Consider the following 23,675-nt stretch of genomic DNA (forward strand, 5'->3'; position numbering starts at 1 on the left):
TCATCCAACCTAGCCTTAAACACCCACCAGGATGGAGCAGCAACAACCCCCCTGGGCAGCCTCTTCGAGAGTCCTGCCACCCTCTTACTGAAGAACTTCTTCCTAAGACCCAGTCTAAACTTACTCTCCCTCAGCTTCAAACCATTCCCCCTTGTCCTGTCACTAGACACTCTCATGGAAAGTCCCTCTCCAGCCCTCCTGTAGGATCCCTTCAGGTATTGGAAGGCGGTGCTAAGGTCGTCCCAGAGTCTTCTCTTCTGCATGCTGAACAACCACAGCAGAGGTGTTCCAGCCTTTCAATCACCCTTGTGATTCTCCTCTGAACTCCCTCCAACAGCTCTGTGTCCTTCTTATGATGGAGACATCAGAACTGGATGCAGTATTCGAGGTGGAGTCTCACCAGAGCAGAGTAAAGAGACAGAATCCCCTCTCCTGCCCTGCTGGCCACACTCTTCTTGATGCAGCCTAGGATATAGTTTGCCTTCTGGACTGCATGAGTGCACTGCCAGCTCACATTGAGCTTCTCATCAATCAACACTCCCAAGTCTTTTTGCTCAGGGCTACTCTCAGCCCACTCTGCACCCAGCCTGGATTTGTGTCTGGGATTGGCCTGACCCAGATGCAGGACCTTGCACTTTGATTTGCAGTGAACAAACTTGCTTTATATTTACATATATCACTGTAAGAAAACATGTGGCTGCTAGGAGCTCCATTTATTTTAGAAAAGGGTAAATGATTATTAATTTTTGACCCCCAGTGTTACATTGCTAACTACAGTCTGGTATGGTTGCCCCAGCGTACACTGGAATCATCACAGTAGGATTACCCAAAATGACACTTCTCAGTCAGTCCCTCGGACTTCCTAACACAGCTACTCTAGGTGTATCTCTAAATAGTGGCCTGAAATTTGTGAAACATGATTTAAGATTCAGTAATCTTTGCAGATCTGGTTAGCTCAATCACAGTCAATCCTCAAATCCCGTTTACAAACTTAAGTCTACCACTGACACATTTAATACTCATCCTGTTTTCAGCTCCTAAGGAATAAATAATATTTTCAAGCTGCAGACAACAGTTTTTCTTCTTTTTTTTTAACCTAACACAGAATTGTAAGTAAAAAGATAACTGAAAAAAGAATAAACCAGAAATGTGGTTTCTACAGACAGAATGATTTGCCATTGGAATGGGCTGCCCAGGGAGGTGGTGGAGTCACCATCACTGGAGGTGTTTAGGAAGAAACTGGATGGGGTGCTCAGTGCCATGGTTTAGTTGATTAGGTGGTGTTGGGTGATAGGCTGGACTCAACTATCTCAAAGGTCTTTTCCAACCTGGTTAATTCTATTCTATTGCTGTCTACTTCTGGTCTTGTTTGAATGGGTCCAGGAGGGCCACAAAACTGATCAAGAGGGATAGAACATCTCTGGTTGCTCAACTGGGAGAAGGCTCTGGGGAGACCTTACTGAGGGCTTTCAAAACTTGAAGGAAGTTTGTAAGAAAGGTGGGGACTGATTTTTAATTCCAGCTACATGAGGTTGTCACTCAGGTACCCATATAACTGAATCCCAGTGCACACCCTGTTTCACAAAATCAAGTAGTAATGTTTTTTGCATGGTGATCCCATCCTCTAGTAATTACTTGACTAAGATTTTTTCCCCCCCAAAGCGGCATGTGTATGTATTGCTGACTCCTAAAACACAACAGAATACTACAAGTAGTTAGTACAACTTATTTCCTAAGAACTGAACTGCTGGTCTATTTACCATTTTCATCCTGACCACTAGCTTCTGGTGTGCCTTGTCTCTGGTCCTCCTCAGGTGCTTCAGGATAGATAACTGCTGTATCTTCTTGCTGAAGGAATTCTTCAACGTTAGGGTCGTGGTTTTGTTCATTTTCTGCATCAGAATCACATTCATCTTCTTTTACTAAGAGTGAAAAACACACAGAAGGCATGAAATGAGCAGTTTAAAAATACGATTCAGTAAGTCACGTCTCCAAACCACCCTCTAGCTGAGGATCTCAAAATTCTTTACAAATACTGGCATTGGTCAAGTCCTGTGAGATGCAAGTTTTAAAACACAGCACCAGTGGAATAATGACATTCAAAAATCTGCTTGGAGAGAGTTCAATGGAGATCTATGAGGCTGACTGGGGGACTTGAACATCTCTGCTATGAAGAAAGACTGAGAGACCTGGGATGGTTTAGTCTGGAGAGGAGAAGGCTGAGCGGGGATCTGATCAATGTCTACAAATATCTGAGGGGTGGGGGTCAAGATGAAGTTGCCAGGCTCTTTTCTGTGGTGTCCAGTGGTATTTCAAGGAGCAACAGGTACAAGCTGGAACACAGGAGCTTCCATCACAACACGAGGAGACACTTCTTATGGTGAGGGTGACAGAGGCTGCCCAAATAGTCTCCTCCTCTGGAGACTTTCAAAATCCACCTGGATGTGTCCCTGTGTGACCTGCCCTAGGTCTGCCCTTTGGCAGATGGGTTGGACTCAATGACCTCTGGAGGTCCCTTCCAATCCCTAACATTCTGTGATTCTGTGAAATAAGGCTTACCCTGACAACATCTAAATACTAGATAGTATAAATGGCATGAAACTATTAGCCAGAGAAATGACAACATATCAAACATCAGTTTTCATTTGGTTCTGAAACTGAAGTACACATTTTATATTCTCTTTTGTAGAATCAGGATAAACAGAAAAGTTATTAGCATTAGCTTAAGTTTGTTTTGGTATATTCCTTATTAGTTCAAAACAGTATCTATTGTATTCTACACAACTACCTCCAAGAGCAGTGCTTTTACTTGCTTTCTCTCAGGGGCCAATGGTGTGGTGGTACTGGGGTCAGCCCTTCTGTGAGAAGACTGCTCTGAGTCACTGCCAGCAACATCTCCCCACCCAGGGCAGCCAGAAGGAGCCCAGACGTATGCTTCCTTAGCTAAAACACTGTTCACACTCCAGTGTGGAAGATAAAGGGGTTTATAAAGACAGGTGGGAGAACTTCCAAGACTTCAAAAGGCTACTCACCCAGCCAAAATTCAACAGCACTTTATGAATAAGGGACTCAGATTAACAAACAAATACCTGTACATCCAACTTCATCTGTCTGAGCTTCAGGCCCCAGGATTTCCTTTGCTTCTTTTCCAGCTGAAATAGTACATTTCACAAAAAGAAAAGTTAGTATTAAGACCACACTCTGAACAACAACAAAATAAGCCACACACATAACAACAACTTAATATTTGAGCTATTTCTACAGCATTTTTCCCCACCTATGTATTGTTTAGAAGAGCTGCATTCAAACACCACATATGGATTGCAGGGTACTTCAGCAGTGTGTAATCAGCTGAACCACAAAGAAGAATCCAGGAGGACTTTATAGCTGCCTTCCAATACCTGAAGGGATTCTACAGGAAGGCTGGAGAGGGACTTTCATGAGGGTGTCTAGAGACAGGACAAGGGGGAATGGTTTGAAGGTGAGGGAGGGCAGGGTTAGACTGGATCTTGGAAAGTTCTTCAGTAAGAGGGTGGTGACACTCTGGAACAGGCTGCCCAGGGAGGTTGTGGATGCCTCCTCAATGAAGGTGGTCAAGGCCAGGTTGGATGAGATCTCGGGCAGCCAAGTCCAGTTGAGAGGTGACCCTGCCCATGACAGGGAGGTTGGAATAGATAATCTCTGAGGTTCCTTCCAACCTAAGCCATTCTATGATTCTATGATATTCCACAGTTGAAGAAACACAATCCTAAGATGAAGCAATACTAAACACTAACCATTATTCGATGAGATGTAAAGACAAGGACAGCATTTCTGGATAGCAGAGCATAACAAAAGAAATCCATTTACAGTATTTTCCCCAATTAGCAGTTTTCAGAAATGATTGCTAATTTGCTGGTAATATCTGCAAGAGATATCTGTATGTTCTCTTTCTTGTAAATTGTCTAGAAACCACTTATGAGCCTGTGACTGCTTAAACAAAGAAGGATTTTAAAGACAAGCTCCTCACCAGATCAGCTGTGCAGGACAAAACCATTTCACCTATCAATTCCAACATTCAGTACGAGTTTGCAGTTACCAGACATCCACAGAACTAAGACTGTGAAGTCCACCTGCCTCTGAAACTCCACCAGCTCCTGCTGAGCTGCAGCACTCAAGGATGCAGCAAGGAAGTTTGAACTCACTGCAGGCTGCTGGTTTAAATCCATAAATAGATCAAGTCGTTCCCAGCTTACATTTGTTGGGTAGCTTGGGCTGGGAAGGTCCTGCTGGAAAAGCCACTGTGGAAATTTCTGAAGGTCCCTGGCTTAAGGCAGGTGTGCATATGAAAGCTGTGTTTGTTGCGTCTCTCCTTTACCAGTAGTAGCTCTACTAATGTATGTGAAACCGAAGTATTATTTCACAGTTTTATCATGGAAACATTGCAGAGCTACACTGCAGAAAAAGCCTTAGATATTACAGGTGGTTAAACCACACAGCTGCTATGAGCTGAAATAGCAGCTATTATACTTCTATTTACCTTACTGCGCTCTACTTCAGTGCAAAAAAAGTCCTTTGGTTTGGCTTGTCAAACCCCTAGGAGATTCTGGTTTTTTAGTTACAGGAGAAGTCAATTTGTCCTTTATATGGATGATAAACTCCAGGAGAAGGGTTCTCAGATAACACCAGCTTCCACAAAGGGAAAAAACCCCTGTTAATTCAGTCTACTTTGATAAAATCCCACAGGCCCAAAATGCCTGCAGGTAGTCACAAGCAAGAAATACACTTAAAAGGATGTTGTAACTCTTAAATCTTACTATAAATCTCAACTGGCACCTAACCACCCCCCCAACAATCTGCATTTTATTGGTCAGTACTGGATTGTGATCTGCTCATATTTTTGGCTCACAATACCAAAGCCTTGGTTCAGAGTTTGCAAGATGGATGGCTGCATGCAACGCAAACTGAAAGCCCAAATTCAATTTCTTAAAACCAATCAGGATGCAAACCCACAATTTTTCCTTTGAAAAGGGTTACTGATTTCTCTCCATCATGAAATAGGCTCTGTGGAAGAGGGGGGGGATATCAGTAAGTTATTACTCATTGTAATTTAAATTACAGTGTCTCTAGAAAATTCCATTGGCTTCAGTACAAATAAAAGCTATGCTTCCCAAGGGAAAGTAAGGAATTTATGGCACTGTAGATTAATCTCAGTGAAGTGATAAAACTCTCTCAATTCTAATAATAATAACCTCTCTTTGGTACTGTCTCTTCCCAATATCTACAAGAGGGTTGTAAGACATGAAGGAACCCTTTTCCACAGGGGGTGATCTCTAATGCTGCAGGAATAATTAATCATTGGAAAAATGTTAAGTAGAGCTCTATCTTTATAGCTACGTACGGTCCACACACAAAGGCAACTTTGTAATTTTACCCTCAGAAGCCCAATTACAGCTGCTGGGAAGAAGGGAAAGGGATGCAATGATGGAGCAGCAGATCTTAAGACACTGTTCTGCCAAGCAGAAGTCACAGCTCGGAATTCCAGAAGAAATTTGAGCTACCTGCTTACATACAGGTCTCCATGAATAGCATCCAGGGCATGAATATCCATCTTGGCATAACATATGGACATACCAGACAATGTAAAACATGTTCTTGGACTTCGGTATCTCCTCATTGCTTATGAGCAGCTTCTTAGCCATATGGGGTGACTTCCCAGGGGTCAATGTTAATGGCTTTCAGATGACAGGCAACGATGTGTACTAACAATTAGCACGTATGACACAATCACTGTGTCATAGGCTGACCATAAAAACCTCTGCATGGGTAAGGGAACTGATCCAATATAAAACACTAGCAAAATAGCAGTTTTGGTTGGACACAGAAAGACAAACTTCACTGAAATTTTCACTGCAGAGAATGGAATCAATTCCAAAGCCCATCAGAAGAGTTTCTAATTGAAAATCTTTAGAGCTGATTTTCTGATACACATGCAGCAAGCACCATTTACAGCTTACAACATTGCCTGCTTCTTTGCTCCTGTGAGTGGAAACTGCACCTAAAAGATGCCACACATTTTTAGCCTTCCTCCCAAATGAAATGAATACAAAAGAGCAAAGCAACCTTGCTCAGTAGCCCACCACACTGGGAGAACAAAACCCATCTTACAGCACACAGGCTTGACCTCACATCTTGGAACTGAAGGAATTTTGTGAGGTAACAAGATTTTTTGAGCTGAAGGAATTTTGTGAGTTGCAGGAAGTTTGTGAGTTGCAGGAAGAGAAAGAAAAAGCATAACTCCATGGATTTTAAAAGGTTATTTCAAGGTCTAGACAATTTGATTTCTTTTGAATGCATTTTTCAAAGGCACTTCTTAGTTCTGAGTCTGAGATTTCTAGATACTTACAATACATAATGATGCTTTTTATGTATATTTATATAGTAAGTGAGCAAGTGTAGCTTTTATTTTTGAATTGCAGAGTAGGTTTTACTGTCAACTAAAGCAAATTCCGCCCCCCCCCCCCCCCATGCTGCAGAATCATTGCACACATGCATGCTGGCACGCTGCCAACACCTCGTGCAGGATACACGTGGTTTGCTGTGTCAAACCCATTTGAGTGTTTCAGTTGAACTCCTGGAGATGTACACCTTATATTTAAAACACCTGTTGCAAAGGTCTTCTAGAACTTCAGTTAGAACGACTGGAAACGGAAGGAAACCAATCTGATGAAGAAATGTTACGTGTGCTGTTTCTATTCTTGGCCATTTGTGACCAGAGTATGTAAAAAAACTCAGTCTCTCAGGTTCAGCTAAACCAAGGGACTTTCAGACTTACTAAAACTGTTACACTGGGGTTTTTTTCCCCCCTGAAAATAATGGCCAATCCTGGAAATGGTATTAGTGTTGCACACACACCAACCCCAGCATCACTCATCATGCATTCAACACCTTTGTCCACATTTCTAATGTGCAACTAAGAATGATTCATAGATTCACAGAACGGTTTGGATGATGATTTTCAGCTCGCATCTTTCATTCTATGAAAGATACCAAAGTAAATACAGCCATCACCATAGCAAATCAAAGCTCCATAAAACTTCCACAGGACACTTATTCCTGAATACTGTGTCCAGTTCTGGTGTCCCCATCATGGGGGACATGGAAATGTTGGGGCGAGTCCAGAGGAGGGGCACAAGGATGATGCAAGGGCTGAAGCACCTCTGCTATGAGGATAGGCTGAGGAAGTTGGGGTTGTTCAACCCAGACAAGAGAAGGCTCCAGGAGGACCTTCCAATACCTGAAGGAATGCTACAGGAAAGCTGGAGAGAGACTTTTCATAAGGGCATCTAGTGACAGAACAAGGGAGAATGGTTTTAAGCTGAAGGAGAGTAGGTTTAGACTCTATCTTAGGAAGAAGTTCTTCAGTATGACTGTGGTGAGACTCTGGAATAGGTTGCCCAGAACAGTTGTGGATGCCCCCACTTCCCTGGAGTTGTTCAAGGCCAGACTGCATGAGGCCTTGGGCAACCAAGTCTAGTTGAGGCATCCCTGCTCATGGCAGGGAGGTTTGAGTAGGTGATCTCTGAGGTCCCTTCCCAATTTAGCCATCTATGATCCTACAAATCTTTTGTCTGTCTAAATGCTGATGACAGTCTCTGTCAGCAGGGGCCAAAGCAGAGAAAACTCTGCTTACATTGAGCTTCTACAAGCACAGCAGAATTTGGTTCAAGTGCTGCAAATAAGCAAATGAATTTTAAAAGATTCAAAATGGCACATTTGAAACAAGGCATAAAAAAAGAGATGCCATCACATGTCCTGAGTTCTGAAAAAAACCCAGAAAGCTGTCTGGGGCAAGAAGCTGAGCCATGTAGGTAACATCTCCAGGAAACATTCAATCCAAAGAGTCTTGACCCAATGCCTCTGTGAGCCAGTGGTCTTCTTCACTCCTTATGTCAGGTTTCCTACACCTACGCTGGAAGGGTTCAAGAAATATTCTATACACAGCCCATTTGTATGTAACTGCAATTCCTGATAGATACAGCCTGCTGCAGAGCAAATATATTATAGAACTAAGAAAAAGACCTAATAATTTAGCCCCCAAATCCTAATTTCCCTGCACAGCATACCTTGGCAACAGCAGCTATGTAAAACCAGGCTGAGTTGATGCTATTCTTTGAACTCTCAGCTGCTCTCTCTCAGCTGGATTGCAGTTAGGGACCATATGACTGCTTTCCATTTATTTAGATGTGAGGTCATGCAATTTGTCTTAAACCACCAGTTTTCACAAGGTGGATGCTGAAGAACTGTGGCTGGAGCTGAGAGACAGACGGATATGCCATAAAATGTTTTGTGTCTTTCAGGAGATTAAGGCAAAAGTCTGCAATAAATTCTGCTAATTTATACATTTATCCCAATTTGGCTCCAATGTAAGCATGCTGTGTGACATTATGAGACTCCCTATCTGTTTCCAGGCCCATTTCCTGATTGCTTCAAATTGTCAGATTCTAAAGCTGCTGCATAATACATACAAGATTTACCTCCTTCCAGTGTTTTCAAAATACAGGTCCATTACGAGTAAGATAGCCAATTCTAAAACTAATAACCTAAAAATTGTTGGCTTTTCTTTTCCCTAGCTATATTTTACATGGAAAAACGCAGGAGCAGCTCACAGGAAGACATTTCTATCTGTATATTATTTTATTTCATGGTTTTTTGGCTTACTGCTTGTTCCTCAAGCTGAGCTATGCCTTACTGGGAACCTTAGAATAGAATAGACCAGACCAGGTTGGAAGAGACCTTCAAGATCGTGTCCAACCTATCATCCAACAGCACCTAATCAACCAAATCATGCAACCAAGCACCCTATCAAGTCTCCTCCTGAACACCTCCAATGATGGTGACTCCACCACATCCTCGGGCAGCCCATTCCAATGGGCAATCACTCTCTCGGTGTAGAACTTCTTCCGAACTCCAGCCTAAACCTCCCCTGGTGCAGCTTGAGACTGTGTCCTCTTGTTCTGGAGCTGGTTGCCTGGGAGAAGAGACCAACCTCTGCCTGTCTACAACCTCCCTTAAGGTAGTTGTAGAGAGCAATAAGGTCACCCCTGAGTCTCCTCTTCTCCAGGCTAAGCAACCCCAGCTCCCTCAGCCTCTCCTCACAGGGCTGTGTTCCAAACCCCTCACCAACTTTGCTGCCCTTCTCTGGACACACTCCAGCAAGTCAACATCCTTCCTAAACTGAGGGGCCCAGAACTGGACACAGTACTCGAGGTTACTTACTGGGAGTTATGGCAGAAACCTGCCAGGCAAAAAGACTTGGACTAACTCAAAGCAAGTAACTGGTTTCTGCTCACCCTTGAGAAAGCTGCATCTACAGATCACAGTATCACAGTATCACTAAGGCTGGAAGAGACCTCAAAGATCATCGAGTTCAACCTGTCACCACAGACCTCATGACTAGACCATGGCACCAAGTGCCACGTCCAATCCCCTTTTGAACACCTCCAGGGACAGTGACTCCACCACCTCCCTGGGCAGCCCATTCCAATGACGAATGACTCTTGAAGCTCCTGTTCAGCAAAGCCAAAGGAATGAATGCATCTCACAGTTAAATAAAGAACATAAAATATATTACAATAAATCTAAGGGAAACAACTTCTTTGATGGTGAACATTACACATTATTCCAGCAACAAAGTGACCAAAAAAATGTCTACTGAATCTGTATTTCAGAAACCTTTCTGCACATAGCAGCATCAGTCAAAATGAACATACCTTCATCTTCCCAGCAACTGTTTGTACTCCCTTCTCTTTCACTGCTTTCTGGTAATACTGTATGGTCTGTTGGCAAGTCATCTTCTGGCACACTAGCATCACAGTCTGCTGCATCAGTTACACTTTCTTCTTCCACTATATGCAATTTATCTTCATCATCAGAATCTGAGTTCGCTTCTACCACGTTATTATAGTTGGTGACTGCAGAGGGACAAAAACCAAAAACAGTGGTCAATATACTCTTGATTTACAATGTGGAGGCCCAAAGCTTTCAGTACTGTGGCCATACACTGTATTTGGGTTATATGGAGTCACATTATTATTTCTTCTGTCTATACAGGGATGGCAGTAGCTTCCAAGCACCTCGGACATAATGGCAACACACAAGAAGGTAACACACAAGAAGGCATCACACAAGAGCAGACCGAGAGGGGGATCTTATCAATGCTTATCAATATCTAAAAGGTGGGTGTCAAGAGGATGGGGCCAAACTCTTTTCAGTGGTGCCCAACAAAAGGACAAGGGGCAATGGGCACTAACACAGAAAATTCTGTCTGAACATAAGGAAAAACTTCTTTGAGCGTGACAGAGCAGAGGATCAGACTGCCCAGAAATGCTGTGGAGTCTCCTTCTCTGCAGACATTAAAAATCTGCCTGGACATGATCCTGAGCGATGTGATTTCAGTAAACCTGCTTCTGCAGAGGTGGCTGGATACCCCCAACTTCTACCATTCCGTGATTCTGTGATCTGACAGTTGTTGGGCTGCCACCATTGCCAGCAAACAGGACACCTCTCACTTCTGCACACACACATAAAAATGCAGCAGAGTTGTCTTCTGGGACACACTGAAGTGTCCAACTGGATCACACCTACTTGGATACCAGCATCACTGTATACTTCCTTTAAGATTATTATGACCTGCTCAATAGTTTGTGAAACATTTAATACTGATAATCAGCATTTTGTTCCAGACAGACATGTATAATGAGGATGGGCTGTATGTAGATAGCAATCACTGCGCCAGAGAAGGGATAAAACCGCAGGGAACAGCCAGCACTGAAGACCAATTGACACTCCAGAGAGGGCAGTTCAGTCCTAGAATCAGAGTATCATAGGGTTGTTTGTTTGGAAAAGAGCTTTAAACTCACCCAGTCCATTTTCTAACTCTATCAACTCTACCAAGTCTGGTGCTAAACCATGTCCCCCAGCACCACATCTCTGCAAATACCTTCAGGGATGGGAATTCACAGAATTATAGAATCAATAAGGTTGGAAAAGATCTCAAAGATCAAGTCCAACCTGTCACCCAGCACCTCATGACTACTAAACCATGGCACCAAGTGCCACGTCCAATCCCCTCCTGAACACCTCTAGGGACAGTGACCCCACCACCTCCCTGGGCAGCCCACTCCAATGGCTAACAACTCTCTCAGTGAAGAACTTTCTCCTCACCTGGAGTCCAAACTTCCCCTGGCACAGCTTGAGACTGTGTCCTCTTGTTCTGGTGCTGAATTAAACCTCTTCCTTGAGGAACCTGTTCCAGTCAAGAACTTTTCTTCCAATATCCAATCCAAACCTCCCCTGGTGCTACTTGAGGCCATTTCCTCTTGTCCTAACACTTGTTACTAGGGAGACTTGCTGAGAGAGCCCATCTTAGGTGTGTAAAGAGCAATTGCTCTTGTCCACTCCTGTGGAGCAAGCCCTTGTCTGCAGTTAGCACAACATGGTAGCTGTGCTCACCGAGTCCATCTTCCCACTGCCTTCTCCTGCAACCAACGGTATCCTCATGCTCTTTATATGTGGATCAAAGGGTAATAAATGGAAACAATAAGTAGATTTGATTCAGAAGGGCTAAAGTAGTCCAGATCCAGGCTAAAATGTTCTTGTAGTCACATCCAAAGATCACAGTAAGGACTCAGCAGGATGAATGTGAAAGGAAAAATCTCAGAGGTGACTTAGAAAGAAAAGCTCACATAACATTTTCCCCAGGTACCATCAGAAGGTAATAACTCTACTTTTTCAGCATGGAGAACACATTGTGAGAGTTCTTGTGGACAAAGGATTACAAGAAAATGTGTGTTTCTGTCATATGGGAGCAGATTATTGCTAAAATAGGTCTTTATTTGTTAGCACAGAAGGTCATTTACAGCCATTTCAACTCAATCTGGAATGATTATGCTTTCACAGTCTGTTGAAATGTTTTGTTACTCACTGAAATTAAGTATGAAACATTCACATCTATATGTGTGTTACTTCTTCATTTAAAGCCAAGTTTGCACTTCTTGCTGAAATGCTTTGAAATGCAGTTTAAGAAAGAACACATTTATTGATGAATACATTAATAACACTTGTCTTGGCTGCAGCGCTCCTCCAGCTGTTACCAGAATTACACCTGGGAGGCACAACCACCCTGCTTCATGATACCTGCATCCTGTCACTGTTAGCACACAAGAGGACTGATTCTTTCATGTGGAATCCTGCCTATTAAGGTAGATAAATAGCAAACTAGACTCCTGCTCTTCTGAAGTCAGCTTTTTTTAAAAGAAGCAGATATTATAGTAATTTGAAAATGCATCTAAGCAGGGGAAAGTGAGTAACATTATCAACTGACAGCTACTAGCTCATTTCCTTCCAATTCAGGAGAAAAATGTCTCACCTAGAACATGCATAAGTATGACAAAAGAGCCTTCTGAATTTAAGACAATCATTCTGTGTTTCCATATTTTATACACACAGTGTTATTTGAAACAATCTAACACCCCATTATTCATGGTATCAACCTCTTCTAAGACAACAAATTCAGGCAAATTGCCTAAATATTCCTATCTGGTCCATTTCAATTCATAAATTGATATTCACTTCATATTCTGTAACTGATTTTGCAAAGTAAAATAGGTACCTGTAAGGAGGGTGTAATGTCATGTGGAAGACAAGATATATTCCACCACAGATTAGTTGCCAACAAGGCAACTGAGAAAACAGCAAGAACTTTAACATTCCTTTTCCCCTCTTACAAAGAGCTTTGGAGGAAATAAACTGCCAAACCTGCATCTAAAAGGTGGGATGGCCAGGAAACCTACACACTAAACACAGCAGAAAGTCATAAATTCATAGAATGGTTTGGGTTGGAAAGGACGTCGAAGATCATCTAGTTCCAACCACCGCCCTGCCATGGGCAGGGAAACCTTCCTCTAGCCCAGGATGCTCAAGGCCTCATCCAACCTGAGTTTGAACACCTCCAGAGAGTGGGTAAGCATGACCTCCCTCAGCAACCTGTTCCGTGTCTCACCACCCTCACTGGACAGAATTTCTTTCTAGTATGCAGTCTAAATCTCCCCTCAAGATTAAAGCTGTTCCTGCTCACTTTATCACTACAAGCCCTTGCAAAAATTCTTTCCCCAGCATTCTTATAGGTCTGCTTCCGGTACTGAAAGGCTGCTCTATGGTTTCCCCAGAACCCTCTCTTCTCCAGGCTGAACAACCCCCATCTCTTGCAGCCTGTCACCATAGGGGAGGTTCTCCAGCCCTCTGATCATGTTTGTGGCCTCCTCTGGACCTGCACGAGCAATTCCAAGTCCCTATTATGCTGATGGCTCCAGAACTAAATGCAGTGCTGCAGATGGGGCCTCAGCAGAGCGGAGCAGAGGGGCAGAATCACCTCCCTTGTCCTGCTGGTCACACTTCTTTTGATGCAGCCCAGGGCACGGCTGCCTTCCGGGCTGAAACCACCTACTGCCAGCTATGTTGAGTCAAGCATTTCAAATGGTGGAAACATCTCCATATCTCCAGGTAGCTCCAACTAAATGATTGCATGCTGGTTTGCCTCTACAGCATCCTTCTCTCACTGCAAACATGGTGGGGAACACTCAGTTTTCCAGTAAACTCAGCATTTGTAGGACCCTGCCTCATGTTTTCAGACTGCAGAGTGATTGCTCCGGGGTTTTTTTCATCCCCAGCAGCCTCACTTACAGGACATTAGCCAAAATAGGATTCCTCATTATACCTTATACATTCCATGAGGTATTTTTTATATATATATATATACAGATTATAACCATATAATTATATGATTACATATGAAACATAATTTCCTGACATGCCATTCAGCAGGAATGCTTCAACTAACTGAGCTGTAGCAGGGTGATGGCATCTCCATTTCACAGAGAAGGAACTGGCTACTTAAATCCAGAGGATTCTTTCAACAACCCTGGTTCTGCCACATCAGAGTAATGCAATTCAGGCCTTACTTTTTGGAGGACTTTGCATTTATACAGCATTTTATATATTCAAAGGAAACTTGCACTCATTCCAAATGCAGCTGAGCTCAGAGCCCAGGCACCTTGGCCTGCGTGCCACAGCAACTTGATACAGAGAGATCACCTGCAAAACCAGTGGCCTGCCAGAATCACGTACAAACCTTGAAAGAGAGAAATTGTTGTAATATAGAAACCCAGTCTTTCAGTGGAGTTTCAAATGCCTTGGAGAGTGTGCTTTTGATTCCAGCAATCCTCTCCTGAAACTACTAAGTTTTCCAGCAATTAAGGCAAGGGTTCTGGAGGCAACAGCTTCCTTTTAATAGACACCCTTGATTCATTTCTCTGGGCACCATTCCTCCTGTGAGAAAAACTATGTGATCACATAATTAAAGATCTTATCGTCACATGTACATGCGAGGGACAAATTAAAACAGCTTGAACAGCCTTCATGATGACATTTTCCAACTTGTTTTGGTTCTCAACTTTCAGAGTCAAGTGTTTCATTTCAAAGAATATATTAATATTCTTCAACAGAAACAAAGGTTGAAAAACAATCAAACCCTGTAATTTAATGTATTTTTATCTAATTAAAATTATAATTACAATCCCATTATATGGTACTATACAGATGCCTGCTCGGCTGCAAAGCTTGGGTTTAGCAATGCAGATCTGCTCCTGCCCTGGGAGACTAATGGGTGGGTAGCAGAGGGCTGCTCTCTTCCTTCAGACACGCCTTTCACAGCTCTTTGAAGATGTTAAAGAAACCCTGGAACTATGGCACCTGGCATCCAGCTCCAAAGCTAACCATCCTCCCCCATTCCAGTTCAAGTCTAGAGTCAAATTTAGACCTTTCCTGCCACTGAGATTTTCTTATTTGCATGTAGAATTTACATCAATCCAGAGACTGGAAGGAGAGACTATTCAGACAATAGCTTGCTCTTTCATTAAAAAAGGGTCATTATTTGCAAATCCAATAGAGAAATGACCATTGCAACCCCCTCTGTCTCACAGAAAGACTGAAAGCCTTCCTTTTGCAGATCTATAAAGCTTCCATTTTTAGCAAGGAAGAGCTGCAGAGCACTGAAAAGTCTCAAAGCAGCATGCTGCAAATTGCATTTTCTAAGTTACTTTTCTGCACCAGCCCTAATAGGAGAATTATTTCAACATCATGGGGTTTTTTTATGATGATGTTGGTATACATATATAGGCATACACTTCCAAATCTGATTTGGGGCTATCAAAATTGAGCCCCTCACTATGAGAAAGGTGTCAATGATCCTCAAGGTCTCTTCCAACCTTAGTTATACTGTGATACTGTGAAGTGTGTCCAAAGGGCAACAGAGCTGATGAGGAGTCAAGTGAACAAGTCTTATGAGGAGCAGCTGAGGGAACTTGGATTGTTTAGCCTGGAGAAAAGAGACTCGGGAGGAGACCTTCTCACTCTCTATACAACCCTGAAAGGAGGTTGTTACCTAAACACATATGGTTGCTGTGGTCAGGTCACCTTACTAGATGATGTAATATTCAGAGTTGATGCCAATCCACACTGCAGATGGGAACAATCATGCCTACGATCTTCAGGTCTTGCAAACAAGTGGAGGAAAAGGTTTTTATTCAAGCAGCAACTGAAATGGAGGAGGTGCTGGTGGTCTCTCTTTTACTTGACTCTCTGTACCACATATGACACCTTGTCCTAGAGCTCCATTGCCAGTCACTGATTTTTAACCCTGCACTGCAGTACTGAGTGATTTGCATACTGGCCAGCATCCGTATCTTCTGCATCATCGTTTTTCTGTCTCCCATGGGTACTTCTGAAGCTTTCCTATCTCTCCTCTGTCAGGATAGCTGTTAGCAGTATAAATCCAGACTATTTTTGAGGAGTATGGAATTCAATCCACTTTCGTCTCTAACAGATGGTAGTTACCAGCTCTGGCTGGCATCTGTCAGCAGAAGCTCTTGGCTGTCTGGAAAGACCATGCACAGCTTTCCTTTCAACCACTTGTATGTCCTGCACTCAAGAGTCCGTTGAGAATTTGACTGATCCCTTCAAAAAGTAAATTGTGAAAGAGAATGGATGACCTGGTTGCATGTAGGAGGATGGAACAGGGTAGATGGCCTAAGAAGCCCCTCCCCTCTACAGGCTGAGATTTTGGTGCCAGTCACATTTAATAATGGAATGATCAAGGGAAATTTTTCTCCTTCAGACTGCAGGCAAGAAAAATGTCCCACTTCCACAGGTGCTTGGCTATGAGTGCATGACCTTCAGTGTTTTAATTCAGATCAGAACTGTGTTTTTGAAGTGAATCTCCTGATTGCACCCACTGTGCTTTGACTCGGGAGCATGCCTTTTCTTTATACAGAAGGAGAAGATACACTGTGGTAGTGCATCCCAAGTGCATTGCAGTCACTAATGAAAATTTACTCCAGAAGAGCAGAAGAGCTGTTTTTTGAGGCCACTCTGAAACAAGGACTGTGAGTATTAGGTCCCCAGTGGCAGCAGTTTTACCATATATTTTTGTTGCTCTTTCACTACCCTGCCTGCGGGTACCAGATGCTATCCTTGCCCTCAGGAACAGCAACTCTTACAAATCCTTCACAGTCAGAGGTTTTAGATCCCCCTCCTGACTTGCTGTTGTGCTCAAAGAAATGATACAGATGTAAAATGTAGTCATTTGGTTATGTCTTTGACTAGTTTGGCAGAGTCAAAGGGAAGGCATCTATTCTTCTGCCCAGAGCTCACCTTAGTCATGGGCAAAGCAGGTGGTTGGCTAAAGCAGCTGCCTGCCAGGAGCAGCCAAAGCAGCAGATTCCCCAGCTGCTCTCTGCTTTTGTTCACCTTCCTGACAGAAACATCACTGTGCCCCAGAGGGAAACCTGGAGCTGCATAGGGACTAAGTTAGCCCTAAATCAAGCTATGAACCAAGACAAGCAGCAGCAAAGTTAATTGCTGAGGCTGGAATATTTGCCAGGTTTGCTCCAAGTATCACTTATGTCATCTCAGAGTCCAGTGCCAGAGCTATGGCCATTGCCCTAATGGTGGGGAACCGGTTGTGACTTAGATCATCAGGCTTTGCTCCAGAACTTGCCATATAAAAAGAAGAAGAAAAAAAAAATAATATTAAAAATCAACATTAAGGATTAGATTGGTTTTAATGTCAAATACTGACTGATTCTCAAACCAGGATTTAAAACTGACAAGCAGAAAATTGGTATTTACACCACTGATTTTAATGTGTGCTGTGCAAGCCAATTCTTTAGTCTTACTTTTGGTACAGCATTTAGAGAGCAGGTTTCAGGATGTGGTCCCCTTGTAAAAAGCATTTATTCTAAACTCAGACTTTCTTTGAGTTGACCAGAAGATCAAATAATCCAGCAGTGCTGAGTTGTTGTTTTTTTTAACATACCTTAGTGTGTAATTGAGATTCTGGAACTACAAGGGTTTTATCATGTCACAGCATTCAATCAAAATGTGTGACTGGACATCAGGATTCAGCTGAGAGGTGGAGCAACACTTTGAAAGAGATTTTTATTAGTTAAACAAAATTATCAGAAATGGGCTCAGCACATACAAATATTTAGACTTGCATTTTTACAACTGGTCATGTATTTATATAAACACATGTGGGAGAGGGAAGTCTGGTCCCTTCAGGCAGAGGAAGGACCGAATTCAGTTCCCCTTTTCCTGTGTGACCACGCTCACGTGTGGATACGCCTAAATAAACAGTGAGCCAATCTTTTCTATATAAAAATTAGATTTATTCTCCACAAATCCAGCACAAACACTGCTCTTAAAACAAGAATGACTTTTCTGAAAATGACAAGTAAGCCTTTAAATTAAAATTTAAAGTCGATTATTTCAGAAACTAATCTCTGGTGTGGAGTTGTGGATTTTTCCTTGAATTATTTAGTTAAGAGTGTAATGCAGTTTCCTCACACTATACACAATGAGATCTTGTTGTAGGGCATTCTTACTGGGTTCAAGCAGCTGCTTCACACTGTGGGTTCTCATAGAATGGCTTAGGTTGGAAGGGACCTCACCTACTCCAGATCTACTAAGAGATCATCTACTCCAACCTCTCTGCCAGAGGCAGGAATACCTCTCAACTAGACCTGGTTGCCCAAGGTCTAATTGATCTTGAACACCCACAGGGAGAAGGTATCCACAACCTCACTGGGCAGCCTATTACCAGAGTCTCACCACCCTCTTACTGAAGAACATCTTCCTAAGATCCATTCTAACCCTGCTCTCCCTCAGCTTCAAACCATTCCCTCTTGTCCTGTCTCTAGACACCCTTATGATAAGTCTCTCTCCAAGCCTTCCTGTAGGATCCCTCCAGGTACTAGAAGGCAGTTCTAAGGCCCCTCTGGAATTTTCTCTTCTCCAGGCTGAACAACTCCAGCTCCCCCAGCCTGTCTTCATAGCAGAGGTGCTTCAGCCCTTCAATCACCTTTGTGGCTGCCTCTGGACTCACTCCAACAGCTCTGTGTAAATTCCTATCAGAATGCAACAAACGCGATTGGGTCATTCTTCTTGTGGGGAATGTTGTCTCATGCCATCTAATGATTCTGAGGGCAGATTTGGATGAGGGAGTGATGAACCCTGCTTCCAGCTTTTCGAGGTTTGCTTCTGTTGCCACCCAGGTCACCTGCCTTTCGTAGGGGCTCTCCCATTACAGTATATGCTAAGGAAACAAAGTCTTTCATCACCACAGCCTGACTATTCATCTTACATTTCCTGCATTCATTAGTTTTAAATCGGAGAACTAAAGATTCTTTTCCCTGCAAAAACCATCTTGAGTTTGACTGAATATCTGTATCATGCTGTATTCAGTCAGCACAATAATATACTTCTCTGTTTTAGTACTCTGATCACTAATTCCATTTGAAGACAGTTCTTTTTTTTAATTAGAACTGTGCCACATCATACATCTTCTCTACATTTAGCACCGTAAAAATCCAGAAAGCAAAGCTCATTTTCTGCAATTCATTTTGCATTCCCTCACTATTAGGGCAATGAAAGCCTCAAGTACAGAGAGTAATTTATTCTTTAAGAATCAGGATGCTGTAAGCAGGAAAGTGAGCAACAGGAAGAGGAGCAATTATAGTTCATAAGATGTATGTTTCAGGGGTTTAAGTCAATATTTCATCCTGATTTCAGAAGATATATAGTAATGATACAAAAATAGTTTTATTGAATAAATAGTTAATCTTCAGTGTTATCTGTAACACATATGTTGAAAACAGGGCCCTTTCTAATCATCTGTGAAAGTAAAGCTCAAATTAGTAACAAAATTGTTTTATGGAAGAATGGACATTTTTGTGCTAAGGTTCCGTGCTTATACTGTGGGCAGAACAGGCCTGTATGTATTAGACTTCAGATATGCTTGTGTGGTGACCTGTTTACAGAGCCTTACAGCTCTGTAAGTCCCAGTCAGAGTCAGATTTAGTTTTTACAGTTCAAGATAAGATTCTCTTCAGTGGTCTGCTTCTTGTCCCCTGCTGCTCATAGCTGTCTGTGCAGCACTAGTGGCTGAGGATGATGTAACTTCTCAAGCCATCTTTGCTTTTCACAGAGCAGCAGCTCATGGTAGAGATCATAGAATCAATAAGGTTGGAAAATACCTCAGATATCATCAAGTCACTCAACACCTCATGACTAACTAAACCATGGCTCCAAGTGCCACATCCAAACCTCTTTTTGAACACCTCCAGGGATGGGAACTCCACCACCTCCCTGGGCAGCACATTCCAATGGCCAATAACTCTTTCTGTGAAGAACTTTCCCCTGACCTCGAGCCTAAACTTCTCCTGGTGTAGCTTGAGACTGTGTCCTCTTGTTCTGGTGCCGGTTGCCTGGGAGAAGAGACCAACCCCCACCTGGCTACAACCTCTCTTCAGGTAGTTGTAGAGAGCAAGAAGGTCCCCTTGGAGCCTTCTCTTCTCCAGGCTGAAAAACCCCAGCTCCCTCAACCTGTCCTCGCAGCAGAGGTGCTCCAGCCCCTGATAATTTTTGTGGCCCTCCTCTGCACCTGCTCCATCAGGTATGTGTCCCTCCTGTGCTGAGTCCAGAGGTGGACACAGTGCTCCAGGTGAGGTATCTATGTACACCAAAAAAAAATTAATTACTTTGCAACTAAATAATTCACAGCTTTCTGTCCCTCGATTCTTGTTTTTTAATAGGAATGGAAAAAAGTGCCTGCTTGCCTTCCAGGAGCTAGAGATATTTAGAATCTTAATCTAAGATCAAAACCATCAGAGACCAGTCTTACTCTCATCAGGAAGACAGATGTCTGCTCACATTCGTTTGGAGCTACTACTTCTATTCAGGAAGAACATCTGATTTTTCCCAAGTAAAAATGGATTTGTTCACTCTGATTTTAATAACACACTAAAGACACGTCATTAGACACAGGGTAAGCAATCAATTAACCTTACAGAGTTAAAGAAATAAAAATGTCAGCCACATATACCTGTTCTATGCACTTGTCAAAGTGCAGCTTCCCCTCAGAAAAAAAAATGAGGTACAACTGAGCAGCATAAACGTTCTAACAGCGGTTTAGCAAACAAGGAGCTGTCAACTTCCAATAAGCTATTATTCACACCTCTTTAATCACTGCCACAGAGTCGATTATAAATAGCCTCATACATTTTTAAATAAGGTCATTCTGAAATGAAACAACAAAGAGGGTAGTAAATATTCCAGTACATAAGCAATTTAAATTCTACAGCATAACAGAACTCTGCATTCTCAAATACTCAGTTTAAAGAAAGCCAACAAAACCGCTTATTAACTGGTGCAGTGTCAGATGTGCAATCTCTGGGAGATCAATAAAGCAGCCCAATTATGTGATAGTTCGCAAACAGATCTGAAAGAAATGGAACTATTAAGACCTGCTTATAAAATCCAGCTACAACAGTATTATTTACAAATACACAGTGATACAAATTGAATTAATACAATGCGTGCATTGTATCAGTGAATCTGCTACGCCAAGATTTGACATGAATATGAAGCAGCCTCTCCGTGCTTTCCCAGAAGCAGAGCATAAATAAACGACTTAGGGAGAAACCTGAGTCACATGAGACCCTGGTTTTCTACTTTTCTGAAGATTTTCAATAATTAGAAATGAATACAAGAGAAGGAAGACAAGAACTGCACGCGCAGCAGACAAGTTCTTTTTGCCCCTCTTGCTCAGTTTTTCCTCAGGTTCAGGAATACCTGACAAAAGGTTACGACAAAGTAATACCAGTATCAAATCGGTACAAATTAGCTGAGGGGTGGAGGAAAGCAGCTAGAAATGTTTATAATTATGCAAAGCTTTTCTCAGAAACACAATAATAACAACAACTGCGGATGTTAACAGCAATCTTTAAAAGTTAATTTAACACTAGCAGAAAAATAAAGAATTAGAAGGAAAAACAAACCACAAGTAATTCCCATCACTGACTCCCCACGGAGCTATTATTATGATAAGTACTGGAAAGCTCCTTCCTATTACAAGTTTTGTTTTTCTAATGTGATACTCATCTTGGCAGAGAGATATTTACCTCCAGGTCTGCAAAATGATGAAAGAAATTCCTGCTGGTACCTTGTGCTGCCTCTGCCCAAATAGCCCTTATGGCTCTGTTGCAGACAGTGTATTTCAAGAATTGGGTTTCATGTGTAGGGGAGCACAATACCACACCACTCTACGCACAACCTTTCTGAGGTGTCCAACTCTGTTACAGTTTAAGCCTCAATTATCTTTCAGATTGACCTCAAAAGCATTTTGAGCCTGAGGTGAAGTTTATTTAGCTCACAGGCTGCTATCTGATTCTTAAATGAAGTAATATTTCACACAACAAGCTCATCTAAATCTTTCAGGCTAAAAACATAACTTAGCATTACAGTTGCATGTTCAAGTACTCATGCATCTGGAGAGACACAAGAATGTGAGTTCATTCTGCCCATACTCCATACTTCTGGCCATGGCCAGAAGCTGTATCCCCACTGCACCATGCTGTGCCTTCCTGCCTTTTCATGTTCTAACCATAAAGCGAGACCTTCCAGGTAAAGGCATTCAGATCAGTTAAGAACTTCTGAATTGTCAAACCCTTTACCTACATCCAGAAACACTCTAGAAATCAGTGTAAAGGCTCCAGTGGTGGTTTTTTCCCAGTCTGTTCCCATAGTAAGGCAGCACTGCTATGCTAGGCAGCTATACCTTCTAACTGGATTCCCATGTCCTAAATAAAGCACAGCTTATGCAGTGAAGGGATAAAATTGCAGCTGACCACAGCAAGATCTACATAAAAGCAAGACATGACTTTAAGGAGCAAACTTTACAATTTCAGTAATACAGAAGTAGAAAAGGTTCAGATGTCAACAACCTCTCTGCAAATGCTCATTTCTGCATTAGGCATGTTACTTTTTCTTCCACTTCAGTGTCATCTCAGTCACAACAGCCTTTACTGAATACTTTAAGAGGGAAAGACAGCAACAAGAAGTTAGGAAATAGCTTACCCAAAGAAATACTCCTTGTTAACATTCATACCACCGAAGTCTGGCTTATGCCTCAAAGCTTGTAAGCTTTGCTTTCTTAGGTGTATGCCCTCCATCTAGCTTAAGTCCCACAATTTGTTTCTAATAGCTAGGACTATTAGATAGCTGCAAGTTCTATAAATTGCCCCCTTTTCTAACCTATGTCAGGGAAATGGATGACTGACTGAATAGAAAGTGACTTTTTTTCCCCTTCAAAATAATAGGCACTACCTTTTACTCTTTGTGTGTCATCTGCTGTTTTACATTCATTGATAAACCACCCCTGATTTTTCCATCTGTTCTGTAGAAGACAGAACCTCCTACCAAGTTGTTTTGGACCGTAACAAACTGTCTTACATGCTGTTTGTGGGATGTTCACAACCAGAGTTTTCTGGAAGAGACACAGAGTCAACTATATGCGACTTCTTACTTGCAGGAGCATTTTGGGAGGGGAAGCTTCAAACTCTTCTTAATACTGAGAGAACATCGTCATTGAACTGTCTGCAACAAAACAGAAACCTTTCTCCTCATTTGATATAGAAATTGGTTTGCAATCTGATAGCTGTGAGAAGACTCATGCATTGCAGTTTCAATGGCTGCTGCAAGTCTCGTGACAGTTTGCTTTCAGGTGTTTCACAACCTTGGAGAAGCCATGGAGGAATATTAGGTTCTGATAAAGGGAAGAAAGAATTGTGTTGCCCACCACAGTAAGAAGAAAATAGTTTGGATCTACTAAGAACTAAAGAACTGTGAAGGTTTTTCAGGACAAAGCTACTCAGCACTATCATCAGACACCAAGGAACCCATAGTCCCATAGTGACACTCCACAAGAAAGTATGAAAGGATCATACAGATGAAATTGGTCAAGTCCCATGATCTTAGAGCACCACCGACAATGATACATATTCCCAGCACCAAAACAAGCAAGTGCACACCAAAGTATGAAACATGAGCCCAAATACCAATGAAAAGAAGTGAAGACATAAAACATAATAAAACAATACCTGCATTTGTATTCATTTGTATCAGAGGTGACCTCTATGAAGAGTAAAAAAGAAAAATAAGGATTGAGTTTTATAAAATATATATAAAAGAATACACACACTTACAATCACATATATACATATAAATAACCACAGCTGTTT

General features: G+C 42.2%; 1 protein-coding gene across 2 annotated transcripts in view; it reads right to left on the reverse strand.

Annotated features, from left to right (window-relative positions):
* Positions 1–23,675, reverse strand: part of ZEB1 (zinc finger E-box binding homeobox 1) — a 101,189-nt gene that overhangs the window by 12,837 nt on the left and 64,677 nt on the right. For both annotated transcript variants that reach the window (XM_054171221.1, XM_054171220.1), the window contains exons 2-4: positions 9,753–9,953; positions 3,090–3,152; positions 1,761–1,922 (exon numbers count right to left, since the gene is read on the reverse strand). In XM_054171221.1, coding sequence (XP_054027196.1) covers positions 1,761–1,922; positions 3,090–3,152; positions 9,753–9,953 — 426 coding nt within the window. The remainder of the gene's footprint in view (positions 1–1,760; positions 1,923–3,089; positions 3,153–9,752; positions 9,954–23,675) is intronic.

This window comes from Dryobates pubescens, chromosome 21, assembly GCF_014839835.1.
Source record: "Dryobates pubescens isolate bDryPub1 chromosome 21, bDryPub1.pri, whole genome shotgun sequence".
NCBI classification, from domain to species: domain Eukaryota; kingdom Metazoa; phylum Chordata; class Aves; order Piciformes; family Picidae; genus Dryobates; species Dryobates pubescens.